The sequence below is a fragment of the Oncorhynchus nerka genome, linkage group LG25, assembly GCF_034236695.1.
Source record: "Oncorhynchus nerka isolate Pitt River linkage group LG25, Oner_Uvic_2.0, whole genome shotgun sequence".
NCBI classification, from domain to species: Eukaryota; Metazoa; Chordata; class Actinopteri; order Salmoniformes; family Salmonidae; genus Oncorhynchus; species Oncorhynchus nerka.
This window is the reverse complement of record NC_088420.1, coordinates 27,241,560-27,254,117: the sequence shown is the minus strand read 5'-3', so window position 1 is coordinate 27,254,117 and position 12,558 is coordinate 27,241,560. Positions and strand designations below refer to the sequence as shown.

The following is a 12,558-nucleotide window of genomic DNA, read 5'->3' as shown; positions in this document are numbered from 1 at the left end:
TACAACCTGCAGACCGAAGCGCGGATGCGACCGGCTCGCTCCAACCCGGAAGTTCCAGTACTCTGCTGCCTGTGACTGGAACGAACTGCAAAAATCGCTGAAGTTGGAGACTTTTATCTCCCTCACCAACTTCAAACATCAGCTATCCGAGCAGCTAACCGATCGCTGCAGCTGTACATAGTCTATTGGTAAATAGCCCACCCATTTTCACCTACCTCATTCCCATACTGTTTTTATACTGTTTTTTATTTATTTACTTTTCTGCTCGTTTGCACACCAATATCTCTACCTGTACATGACCATCTGATCATTTATCACTCCAGTGTTAATCTGCAAAATTGTATTATTCGCCTACCTCCTCATGCCTTTTGCACACATTGTATATAGACTGCCCATTTTTTTCTACTGTGTTATTGACTTGTTAATTGTTTATTCCATGTGTAACTCTGTGTTGTCTGTTCACACTGCTATGCTTTATCTTGGCCAGGTCGCAGTTGCAAATGAGAACTTGTTCTCAACTAGCCCACCAGGTTAAATAAAGGTGAAATAAAAAAATTAAAGAAATGTGCTGTAGAGATGATCAACCAATAATTATTCCTCTGAAGCAGTCATGGTTTTCTTTTTTAGTCAGTCAAATGATAAAAATGCATCAAAAGGAATTTCAGTACCTTTTTGGATGATTAGGTATGTTTCGTTTATTTAGTCAAACACAACCATCAACCCAGCTGTTTACATTCATCCAACACTGCATCTGTTCTAAAACTCGTCCTTTTTAAAAGATACAGATAATGCACATGTAATAACATAACATATTCCAACATCAAGCTCATCATCAATCCATATGTTTAAATATAGTCATCTTCAAATAAAAGTACACAGATATGTGATATCAAGTGCTTTCAGTGGTGTTGCAATGTGCCTGAAGCGTATAACATAACACTCATAATGTGAAAGTACATGCTTAGAAAAAAAGAGTTCAAAAAGGGTTCTTCGGGAAGTCCCCTTAGGAGAATCCTTTTTGGTTCCAGGTAGAACCCAAAAGGCCTTTACCTGGAACCAAAAATAGTTATTCAAAGGGTTCTCCTATGGGGGCAGCCGAAGATCCCTTTTACACTAGATAGCACCTTTCTTCCTAAAAGTGTACGTGGAACACACTGTCGGGAAAAATGTACAAAATGATATGCATATTTGCACTTGTGTGATTATACAGCAAAGGAAATACTTGCATAGTATGTTTCACACAATAAAGTCCAAAGCTACCCAATATTTCAAGAAGTCTCAAACACACTTATGCTGAAGCTGCATTAACACAACGTACAAAAGCTCTTAGCTCTTGCTCTTTGGTTTTCCTTCATCATCAGTGCCTTGCCTCTCACTCTAGTACAGGGATGTCAAATATATGGCCCACGGGCTGGATTCGGCCAGCAAAAGGTTCCTATCCGGCCTGCGGGTGGTTTAAGTAATATATATATAGATATATAAATAGATAGATAGATAGATGGGGGGGTTTGACATATACAGTGCATTTGGAAAGTATTCAGACACCTTGACTTTTTCCACATTTTGTTACGTTACAGCCTTATTCTAAAATGTATTAAATTGCATGTTTTTCCTCATCAATCTACAGTAATAATACCCCATAATGACAAAGCAAAAACAGGTTTTTAGAAATGTTATGAGACTCGAAATTGAGCTCAGGTGCATCCTGTTTCCATTGATCATCCATCCGTGAGAGGTTTCTAGAACTTGATTGGTGTTAGACGCTCCCCATCCAACATGACAGAGCTTGAGAGGATCTGCAGAGTGGAATGGGAGAAACTCCCCAAATAAAGGTGTGCCAAGCTTGTAGCATCATACCCAAGAAGACTCGAGACTGTAATCGCTGCCAAAGATGCTTCAACAACGTACTGAGTAAAGAGTCTGGATACTTATGTAAATGTGATATTACAGTTTTACATTTTTTATAAATGTGCTAAAATTTCTACAAACCTGTTTTTGCTTTGTCATTGTGGGGTAATGTGTGTAGGTTGATGAGGAAATCCATTTTATAATAAGGCTGTAACGTAACAAAAGGGGGTCTGAATACGTTTGAATGCACTGTATACATACAGTGGGGCAAAAAAGTATTTAGTCAGCCACCAATTGTGCAAGTTCTCCCACTTAAAAATATGAAAGAGGCCTGTAATTTTCATCATAGGTACACTTCAACTATGACAGACAAAATGAGAAAAGAAAAATCCAGAAAATCACATTGTAGGATTTGTAATGAATTTATTTGCAGATTATGGTGGAAAATAAGTATTTGGTCACCTACAAACAAGCAAGATTTCTGGCTCTCACAGACCTGTAACTTCTTCTTTAAGAGGCTCCTCTGTCCTCCACTTGTTACCTGTATTAATGGCACCTGTTTGAACTTGTTATCAGTATAAAAGACACCTGTCTACAACCTCAAACAGTCACACTCCAAACTCCACTATGGCCAAGACCAAAGAACTGTCAAAGGACACCAGAAACAAAATTGTAGACCTGCACCAGGCTGGGAAGACTGAATCTGCAATAGGTAAGCAGCTTGGTTTGAAGAAATCAACTGTGGGAGCAATTATTAGGAAATGGAAGACATACAAGACCACTGATAATCTCCCTAGATCTGGGGCTCCACGCAAGATCTCACCCCGTGGGGTCAAAATGATCACAAGAACGGTGAGCAAAAATCCCAGAACCACACGGGGGGACCTAGTGAATGACCTGCTGAGAGCTGGGACCAAAGTAACAAAGCCTACCATCAGCAAGGGCATTGAAGATGAAACGTGGCTGGGTCTTTCAGCATGACAATGATCCCAAACACACCGCCCGGGCAACGAAGGAGTGGCTTCGTAAGAAGCATTTCAAGGTCCTGGAGTGGCCTAGCCAGTCTCCAGATCTCAACCCCATAGAAAATCTTTGGAGGGAGTTGAAAGTCCGTGTTGCCCAGCAACAGCCCCAAAACATCACTGCTCTAGAGGAGATCTGCATGGAGGAATGGGCCAAAATACCAGCAACAGTGTGCGAAAACCTTGTGAAGACTTACAGAAAACGTTTGACCTCTGTCATTGCCAACAAAGGGTATATAACAAAGTATTGAGATAAACTTGTGTTATTGACCAAGTACTTATTTTCCACCATCATTTGCAAATAAATTCATTAAAATCCTACAATGTGATTTTCTGGATTTTTTTTTCTCATTTTGTCTGTTATAGTTGAAGTGTACCTATGATGAAAATTACAGGCCTCTCTCATCTTTTTCAGTGGGAGAACTTGCACAATTGGTGGCTGACTAAATAGTTTTTTGCCCCACTGTATGTATGTATATATATATATACAGTACCGGTCAAATGTTTGGACACACCTACTCATTCTAGGGTTTTTCTTTATTTTGACTATTTTCTACATTGTAGAAAAAAGCTGTCATCAAGGCAAATGGTGGCCACTTTGAAGAATCTCAAATATAAAATATGTTTTGATTTGTTTAACACTTATTTGCTTACTACATGATTCCATATGTGTTATTTCATAGTTTTGATGTCTTCACTATTATTCTACAATGTAGAAAATAGTAAAAATATAGAAAAACCCTTGAATGAGTAGGTGTGTCCAAACTTTTGACTGGTACTGTATATATATTATTTTTTAAATTATTATTATACATTTTTAAGGGGGAATCAAACTCATTATACTTTAAAATGACTAAAACAACATTGAAACTGTGTAGAAATGCTAATGGACCTACATTCTTACAGTTTCTTGAGTGTGTCCAGCATCCTAAAAATCACCGAAATGAAAGCTAGACAGACAAGGAGTAACATTTTCAAAAACAATAGAGAAGTATTTTTTGCACTTTTTGACAGTGAGGAAATATAGCACATTTTCAGTGCAGCTCTCCGGACCTCGATGAAGACCAAATGGCCCTCGGACCAAAATTAGTTTGACACCCCTGCCATCTCCCATGACATGAGAGACTTCTCTAGTTATGACTTGAGCAGTCCTCCAGGGTGAGATACTGAGACTGACAGAGCTTCTCAGGGCAGACTCTGGCAGGCTCCAGGATTTAGGTTTAGAGGTCAGACGGACATCTCTTTGGATCCTCCTCTCCCTCATCGCCATGGCAGCTGATTCTAATGAGCCCCCAGGTCCAGACCAACATTTGAAGGGCAACAGGAGACAGATTATGGACTTCCCCTCAGGGGTTCCCAGTGGTGTAAAGTACTTAAGTAAACATACTTTTAAGTACTACTTAAGTAGTTTTTTTGGGTATCTGTACTTCACTATTTATATTTTTGACTACTTTTACTTTTACTCCACAACATTCCTAAATAAAATAATGTACTTTTTACTCCTTACATTTTCCCTAACACACAAAAGTACTCGTTACAATTAGAATGCTCCAGCAGAATTATGGCACCTATCAATATGACACTTTGTCATCCCTACTGCCTATGATCTGGCGGACTCACAAAACTACTGTGTTTGTAAATTATGTCTGAGTGTTGAAGTGTGCCCCTTTCTGTCCGTAATTAAAAATAACACGAAAATAGTGCCAACTAGTTTGCTTAATATAAGGAATTTTATGTACAGCATTTACATTTACTTCGTACTATTTCTCAAATATGACAATGTAGTACTTTTTCTACCACTGTACTTAAGTACATTTAAAACTAGATACTTTTAGACTTTTACTCAAGTAGTACTTTACTGGGTATTTTTCACTTTTACTTGAGCCATTTTCTGTTAAGGTATCTTTACTTTTACTCAAGTATGACAATTGAGTACTTTTCCACCACTGGGGGTTCCACAACCTTTAGAGCTTCTGTAAAGTCAAAGGGAGATGTTTGATTGTCAGACACTTGATTGTTACGGTAAGGTCAGGGCTTTTCTATAATGATTATTCTCTCACCTGCTGCCCAAGAGCTTGCATGGAGTGAAACTCAATCTGTTCCCTCTTGATTCTGACCCAGTCTGGTTCGTCTGGGATCATAAAAGCAAGAATCATCTTGACCAGGATCAGGACATGCTGACAAACAAACACACACATATACACTAAGTATTAGTATACAATACATGAAGAACACCTGCTCTTTCCATGACTGACAACCCTAGTCACAGACTGTTCTCTCTGCTACTGCACGGAAAGCGGTACCTTATAGTGTCAAGTCTAGGTCCAAGAGGCTCCTAAACTGCTTTTACCTCCAAGGCATGAGACTACTGAACAGCTAATCAAGTGGCTACCCAGACTATTTGCATTGCCCCCCACCCCCCCCTCTGTTATTATCTTTGCATAGTCACTTTAATAACTCTACATGTACATATTACCTCAATTACCTCGACACAGGTACACCTGCACATTGACTCTGAACCAGTACCCCCTGTATATAGCCCCGCTATTGTTATTTACTGCTGCTCTTTAATCATTTGTTTTTCTTATCTCTTACTTTTTTTTAGGTATTTTCTTAAAACTGCATTGTTGGTTAAGGACTTGTAAGTAAGCATTTCACTGTGAGGTCTACACCTGTTGTGTTTGGCGCATGTGACAAATAACATTTCATTTGATTTGACCAGGTGAATCGAGGTGAATGCCATGGTCCCTAATTGACGTCACTTGTTAAATCCACTTGGATGTAGATGAAGGGGATGAGAGTATTTTTAAGCCTTCATACAATTGAGACGTGTCATTCAGAGGGTGAATGGGAAAGACAAAAAATGTATGTACCTTTGAACAGGGTATGTTAGTAGGTGGCAGGCGCACCGGTTTGTGTCAAAAACTACAACACTGCTGGGTTTTTCACACTCAACAGTTTTCTGTGTGTATCAAGTGTGTGACACAACTGTGGGAAGCATTGGAGTCAACATGGGCCTAGCATCCCTGTGGAACGCTTTCAGCACGTTGTGGAGTCCATGCACAGATCAATTGAGGCTATACTTCAGAGCAACTCAATATTAGGAAGCTGTTCCTAATGTTTGGTATACTCAGTGTACATACAACATATGAACCGTTGGGTAGATAATGACAGAGTAATATGCTATGAATAAGACAACTGCTATGAGCAAGATACTGAACTGTACTATAATCATACTGTACCTCGACCAGAATGGCGAAGAGAATGATGTTTCTGCCGCTGATCCCTCCCTCCAGACAGAACTCCCGGACCCGAGGAGACAGTAGCAACAGCCAGCAGTTAGACATAACTGAAACGAACCCCAGAACCTCAAACGCTGTCTGAAATATACAAAGGCATACATAAGTATAGTTACAGGAGCAAAGACAGACACGTGTACAGCAACATGGATTGGCATCAATTTGAAAATGACATTAACCACATCTATTTATTCACCAGATTTAGCTACATAGCTCATTTCCATCTGCAGTAAAAAAAAACACCTGACCTGCCATACTCCTATGTTGGACACAGGGGCTGAGAATGGTTTTCGGAACAGTTTACAGATCTTGTATGCATCTGCTCTGATCTCTGTGACGTTGTTGAGGAGCAGGAGGACGGCGGTGAGCGGGTACACACAGGAGAACAGACTCAAATACCCAAACTGCACCAGCAACTCAATGTACTCAGCAAATAGGCCCTGAAACATAGCGACAGATGTGATAAGTTACACACCAAAACATAACATTCAGTCACATACAGTACAAATACAGTGCAAATACACCCAACTTTAATTCAACCCCCTATGGCACAGATACAAAGAAAGTCAGACAAGAGCACAATGAAGAGAAACAGAGGAAAACGTTCAAACGCAAACACATTTTACATGGACTTACTGGAAAAGGGGGCAGGCTTCTCTGGGCTCTGAGTTTGTCCACATTTGGGTCATCCTCCTGCTGCTTCTTCTGAGGAGCACTGAAGAAGCGGTCCACTATGAACGGCACCACCACCTCTGTACACTGGTTCACCAGTTGGGTCACGATTAGCAGAGACGCAAGCCTCTGCGTACACAGAAAGATGGTTAACACACACAAATAGTTACCTGCTGTATACAAACGCACTCATGCATGCACCCGCACACGCACACGCACACGCACACACACACACGCTGTGAACAACTACTTTAGGTGCAGTACATACTGCACACAGAGAGATCATGATGTGTTCTGTTGAACAGCTCAAGAAAACATTTATTTACATTAGCGATTTTTACTGTTACATTGTAAATAATTTCCTCTGGCCAGTCATAAACAAACAGTGCTGCCCAGCTGAAATCTCTTACCTTCCTTAGAAGTGGAAGGTCTTGTTTGTAGAAGGCAATGTGAAATAGCACAGCAAAGTAGTTGAAGAAAGTGAACTGAAAAATAGACATTTGCAGTTTCAAAGCTAATTTCCACCAATGCTAAACATTTTCCATGGGGCTGAGAAGATTTTACAGTTTTAAAGCTGGTTTCCTGCAATTCTACTTATTTTGCCATAGGGCTGAGAAAACATTTAACCGTTTTAAAGCTAGTTTCCTGCAAATCTTTACATTTGTCATATGGTTGAGTGAAAAATGGCAGTTTCAAAGCTAATTTCCTGCAATTCTACACATTTTGTCATTGGGCGGAAAGAACATTTTACAGTTTTAAAGCTAGTTTCCTACAATTTTACACATTTTGACATGGGGCTGAGAGAAAATTTGCAGTTTTTAAACTAGCTTTCTGCAATAGTACAAATTTTTGCCATGGCTTATGCCATGTTCTTATGCTATCTGGGTGACTCAAACATTATTATAACAAAATCAATGGGGGACTCATGCCATGACTACATTTTTATTTTGGTGATTGTTAGTTCCCAGAGGTGATCTAAATTTGAAATATATTGTTCCAATATATTTTCTACATACTTTATATCTAGTTCTAGTCATTTAAGTTCACACTGAAAACATTTTACTGAAAATTATTTGGGATGGTAAAATAGCACACCGCCGCTGCTAAATGCACATGTGAGAAACACTGAACACATATCCTGTTTTACTGTATCTGATTTGCCTCTGACTAAGGAATGGCTCCCACATCTGCTTATACATACACAGATGATACCATCTGCACACTACACCTACCTGTATCAGAATACAGTTAGCTCTGCACCAGGGACTAATGCAACAGATTTAGATATTCAGTAGGAACAGAGAGAGAGGGAGGACCAGAGGGATAGGTGGAGGAGGAGAAGCAGGAGGAGGAGGAGAAGGAGGAGGAGGAAGAAGGAGGAAGAGGAGGAGGAGGAGAAGGAGGAGGAGGAAGAAGGAGGAAGAGGAGGAGGAGGAGAGGAATAAACTGACAGATGGAGAAGGACGAGTGGGACTGACCAGGAGGACTTTGGTGGTATGGTGGTTCTGGAAGGAGGACTCCTCTCTGTGGTTTTCTACAAGAAGAAAATAAACAGATTTTCAGCTGTTACAGACAAACAATCTGTGACACCTTGTATCCAATTGCATACTGTATGATTCTATTAGCCTATGCCCTTCGGTGAACTTAGCTCTGTTTTCCCAAACATTTTACCCCCCACCACAATTATTCATCAACATCAAACTTATTGTCTCTCTCCCTCTTCTCAATGTGATTATTTTTCACCTCCTCCCTATCTAACCCATCTACCTCTCCGTCGCCCAGTGCCCTTTCTCACCCCACTCGGTGAGTTGCATGGCCACAGTGCGGTACACATTCCCCAGCATGTTGGTGTAGACGATGTGAGCCACAGAGGGCAGGTAGAGCAGAGCTCCAGAGAACAGGGAGCCGCTGTCCTGATGGAAGCCCTGTGCCAGTGCCTCTCCGTGGTAGAACCCTGTCATACCCAGCACCACCATCCCCAGGAAGAACCCCACCAGGGGCACAGACACCAGGCCTACACGCAGCTGCCTCTGCCACTCCGGGAACAGGGGCTCCAGCCGCCCGGTCACAGGGTTGATCCCCAGGGTGCCGTGGAAACCAGGGCGGGGCTCAGCGAAGCGCTCGGCCAGGTGCAGCAAGCCCCAGCGGTGGGAGAGGGAGGAGCTGCGTCGCTTCCAGAACTCCATGACCAGCGTGGACCACAACATGCTGAACACGGCCTGTACCATGTGACCACTGACCGAGGGGCTGTCGTCCACCTCTACCACCCCCCCAGCCTGCTCCTTCACAACTCCAGCTCCTGATCCACCTCCAGGCAGCAGAAAGGTCAGCACCAGGCCTAGGATAGCAGGGGGCACCAAAGCCCAGGTGTAGAAGTCCAGAAAGCTGAAGTAAAACCCCACGGTGCCTCCGAAGTAGGCTTGGATAGAGTCTGCATAAAGGACAGAGAGACCATTAGTAGGATAAAGGAATACAAGTTTGTGTATGTGTGTCTATGTTTATAGTCATGTTGTTGTTGTTTACCAAGAGGCTGTCCCCATATCTGCTTCCCAGAGTACCAGTTTCTGCACAGGTCTGTCAGTCTCTGCTTGTCATGCAGAGGGAAGATGTCCTTTATCACTCCCGCCTTCTCTAGCTTCTGACCTACAATATAGAGACAAGAGGGATAGGCTAGGACAGGACAGAGAGCTGTACAATACAACTACCATTACTACACATACAGACAGGGAAGAGGAGGTAACATAGGCAGAAGCTCGGCAGAAATGCATTACACTTAACGCTATCCAGCATATGTAAGTGACAGTGTGTTGTAGTTCTCAGAGCAGTAAGGGAGGACAGGAGAGAGCACAGAAATGATCAACCAGAGGTGGAGCTCTGCCCTGCAGAGCAGCTTAGCTAAGCAAAATAATGACAAAGAGAACCGAAAATGCTGAGGTAAACAGAATATTTAAAACAGCGCACACACACACACACACACACACACACACACACACACACACACACACACACACACACACACACACACACACACACACACACACACACACACACACACACACACACACACACACACACAGAGTAGAGACTCACATATGTTCTCCCTGGCCTTCAGGACCCCCTGAGACTCAGGGACTCCAGGGATTTTCTGCCCCTTCTGGGCCCTTAGAAAGTCCAGCTCATACTTGACTATGTACTGACGCTCCGCTAGCGTCAGGAACTCCTGCATGTCATCTGGTAACACAGAGGACAGGCGTCAATCAAGACTGTCATATATATTACATTTCATATTGTATTTGATCTTTATTACTACAGTTTATTACCACAGTGAATGTGTTGATTGTATTCCAACAGAAGGTGTATTGAGTGCTGAATATCTACACAAGTTCAATTTCAACTTGCCTAGTCGTGTTAGTAACTGTTATTACCGTAACTATCCCTCTACTCTTTCCCTGCTGATTACCAACATTCTTACCAACATTTCTGAAGTTGTCTCTGTCATTGTAGGAGAAAGCAACCATGTCTTCATTGTGGTATTTCTTACACAGACCCAAGTCCTCTGTGGCTCTGAGGAGGGTGCAGCGAGGAGCAGACACCACGATCACATCCCCACACTCATCCTCTCCAGGGTGGGCCAGTAACGCTGCGCCTAGTCCAGGGAGGAAGAGAGAGGTTCAACCATATTATCCTTGCCTCTACTGCAATGTTCTTTGAGGGTGTAGTCCTACAATCTTCAGTTTCAGCCCGGTAATGACTGACACCTGATTCAGCTAATAAACTTAGATACTGATGAATGCTCCCGCAGTTGTAATGTGCAGCGTTTTGACTCAAAGGTCTTCGTTAGGCTTAACCCACGTTAATAAAGCAGTCACTGGATGTACGCACACTACTTTGTAACAAGAGACTCAACTAATAAACTAATATTACTCAATAGTACTGAGCTGGAACAAAACACAACAAAGATTGAAGACGTCTGATCTGCTGCTGATCCTATCTGACCTGACCTCTCACCTCCGTCTCTCTCGGACACCTCGATCAGGGAGATGAGCCACCTTTTGGTGACGGGCTGGATGTTGTCTGAAAGCTGAATGAGGACCAGGGGCTCCACCTGCTCAGACACACAGCAGGGACAGCTGACCTGCGTCCAGGAGCCCTGGTTCAGGACCTTCGTCTGGGTTTGGACGGAGCCTTCATCTTCATTACCCAGCAATGCCGTTGTCTCCCTGTGGCCTTCACCTTTATCACCTAGTGATGTCATCATCTCCCTGTAGAGAGGCAGTGTGTGTTACCTGGTTCATCATCTGTGATATATTTATACACCCTGTAATCCACACATTTACATGGAGAGTTCAAATGGCCATAGAGGTTTGTGGCTGTAGGTTAGAGAGCAGGCCAATTTGCATGTGATGCTGAGAGGAAGGGTAGCAGTAAAACATAGAGAGGACAGAGAGGAATGACCAGATCTGAAGTTGTGAACACTGAGTCAACATAGGAGGGCAGCAGTAGCCAGAGATAGACGTTATCAACAGAAACAAGGGGCCAGGCCGGCTGCAGTACATAGTCTTCTTTGTGCTTGGCTCTAAGTGCTTCACCTCACTGTCTCTTTAATTATGTTGTGCGTCAAGAAGGAACCGCAGAGAGCAACGGCAGTGTGGTAGCAGCATCTAAGCAGATAAGCAACTTCCTATGGGCTCTGCCTCTGACAACAGAGATATATATAACATGTAACATCAAGGCCGAGAGGAAGAAAGTGAAAGCTAGATAGAGGAGGAAGGAGGGAGGGAAGTAAAGAATAATGAGTGTATGAAGGAGTTTACGGTACCTGACAGGGCGCTGAGGTATAGGTCAATAGGCGTATGTGGATAGCTGGCCCACACCCCCTCCAGTGTGATGTTTGAACACACACAATAGCACAGACAACACACACACGAACATACACACACAGTTGTCCTGAAATAAAGGTGGGGCCTGGTCAGGGGTCCAGAACACAGACCTAAACACACACACTTACACACTACGGATCTGTCCTTGCAGATGGTTAATTCAAAGTTGAGTTGCAGGACAGGAATGCAGTGAAACTTCTCCTTCCCTTCAGGGTGTGGAGCTCTGCTCACTGCGTTTATTTTTCCTCCCTGACAGGCACCTCCCATCTCTGTCTGCCTTTGTCTGTCTGCAGCCCTGGGTCCTACTGTCCCACAGAGCTCTGAGTCACAGACCATAGCCACCACAGTACTGAACTACTCCCACACAGCAGGCTGCATATGCAGTGGGGTCTGAAATTGACACCCTTGAAAAAGATTAGCAAAAATGACTGTATAAAATAAATCATTCAAATACAATACTATATTGTATGCCCTCCAAAATTGGGAAATTCTATTATTTTATACTAATACAATTGCTCAGATAAAGAGATTTTGTTTAGTAAGTAATACATTTTTCTATGAAACAGAGCAGAATTCATGGTTCCTTCAATGATGGCAAGTCGCCCAGATCCTGAGGTAGCAAAGCATCCCCAAACCATCACACTACTACCACCATGCTTGACCGTTGGTATGAGGCTCTTACTGTGGAATGCAGTGTTTGGTTTTCACCAAACATAACGTGAGCAGTGTTGCCAAAAAAGCACCTGGAAGCACATGGATGATTGTCAAGACTCCTGGAAAAATGTAATGTTTTGGAATGGCCTAGTCAAAGTCCAGACTTAAACCCCATTGAGATGT

The 12,558-nt window shown here is 42.6% G+C and overlaps 1 protein-coding gene across 2 annotated transcripts; it reads right to left on the bottom strand.

Moving 5' to 3' along the window:
- Window positions 1-659: 659 nt before the first annotated feature.
- Window positions 660-11,981, bottom strand: LOC115109297 (anoctamin-10-like). 2 transcript variants are annotated; one of them, XM_029634053.2, is made up of 13 exons: window positions 11,661-11,981; window positions 10,850-11,103; window positions 10,314-10,487; window positions 9,932-10,072; window positions 9,365-9,484; window positions 8,637-9,272; window positions 8,320-8,375; window positions 7,252-7,326; window positions 6,806-6,970; window positions 6,418-6,609; window positions 6,113-6,250; window positions 4,931-5,047; window positions 660-4,843 (listed from the first exon to the last, which is right to left on the bottom strand). In XM_029634053.2, exons 2-13 carry the CDS (start codon window positions 11,097-11,099, stop codon window positions 4,835-4,837), a joined length of 2,073 nt encoding a protein of 690 aa, XP_029489913.1. In that variant the 5' UTR covers window positions 11,100-11,103; window positions 11,661-11,981; the 3' UTR covers window positions 660-4,834. The 2 variants fall into 2 exon arrangements, with proteins under 2 accessions (XP_029489913.1, XP_029489914.1); XM_029634054.2 differs by having other exon boundaries at window positions 11,850-11,981.
- Window positions 11,982-12,558: the final 577 nt, after the last annotated feature.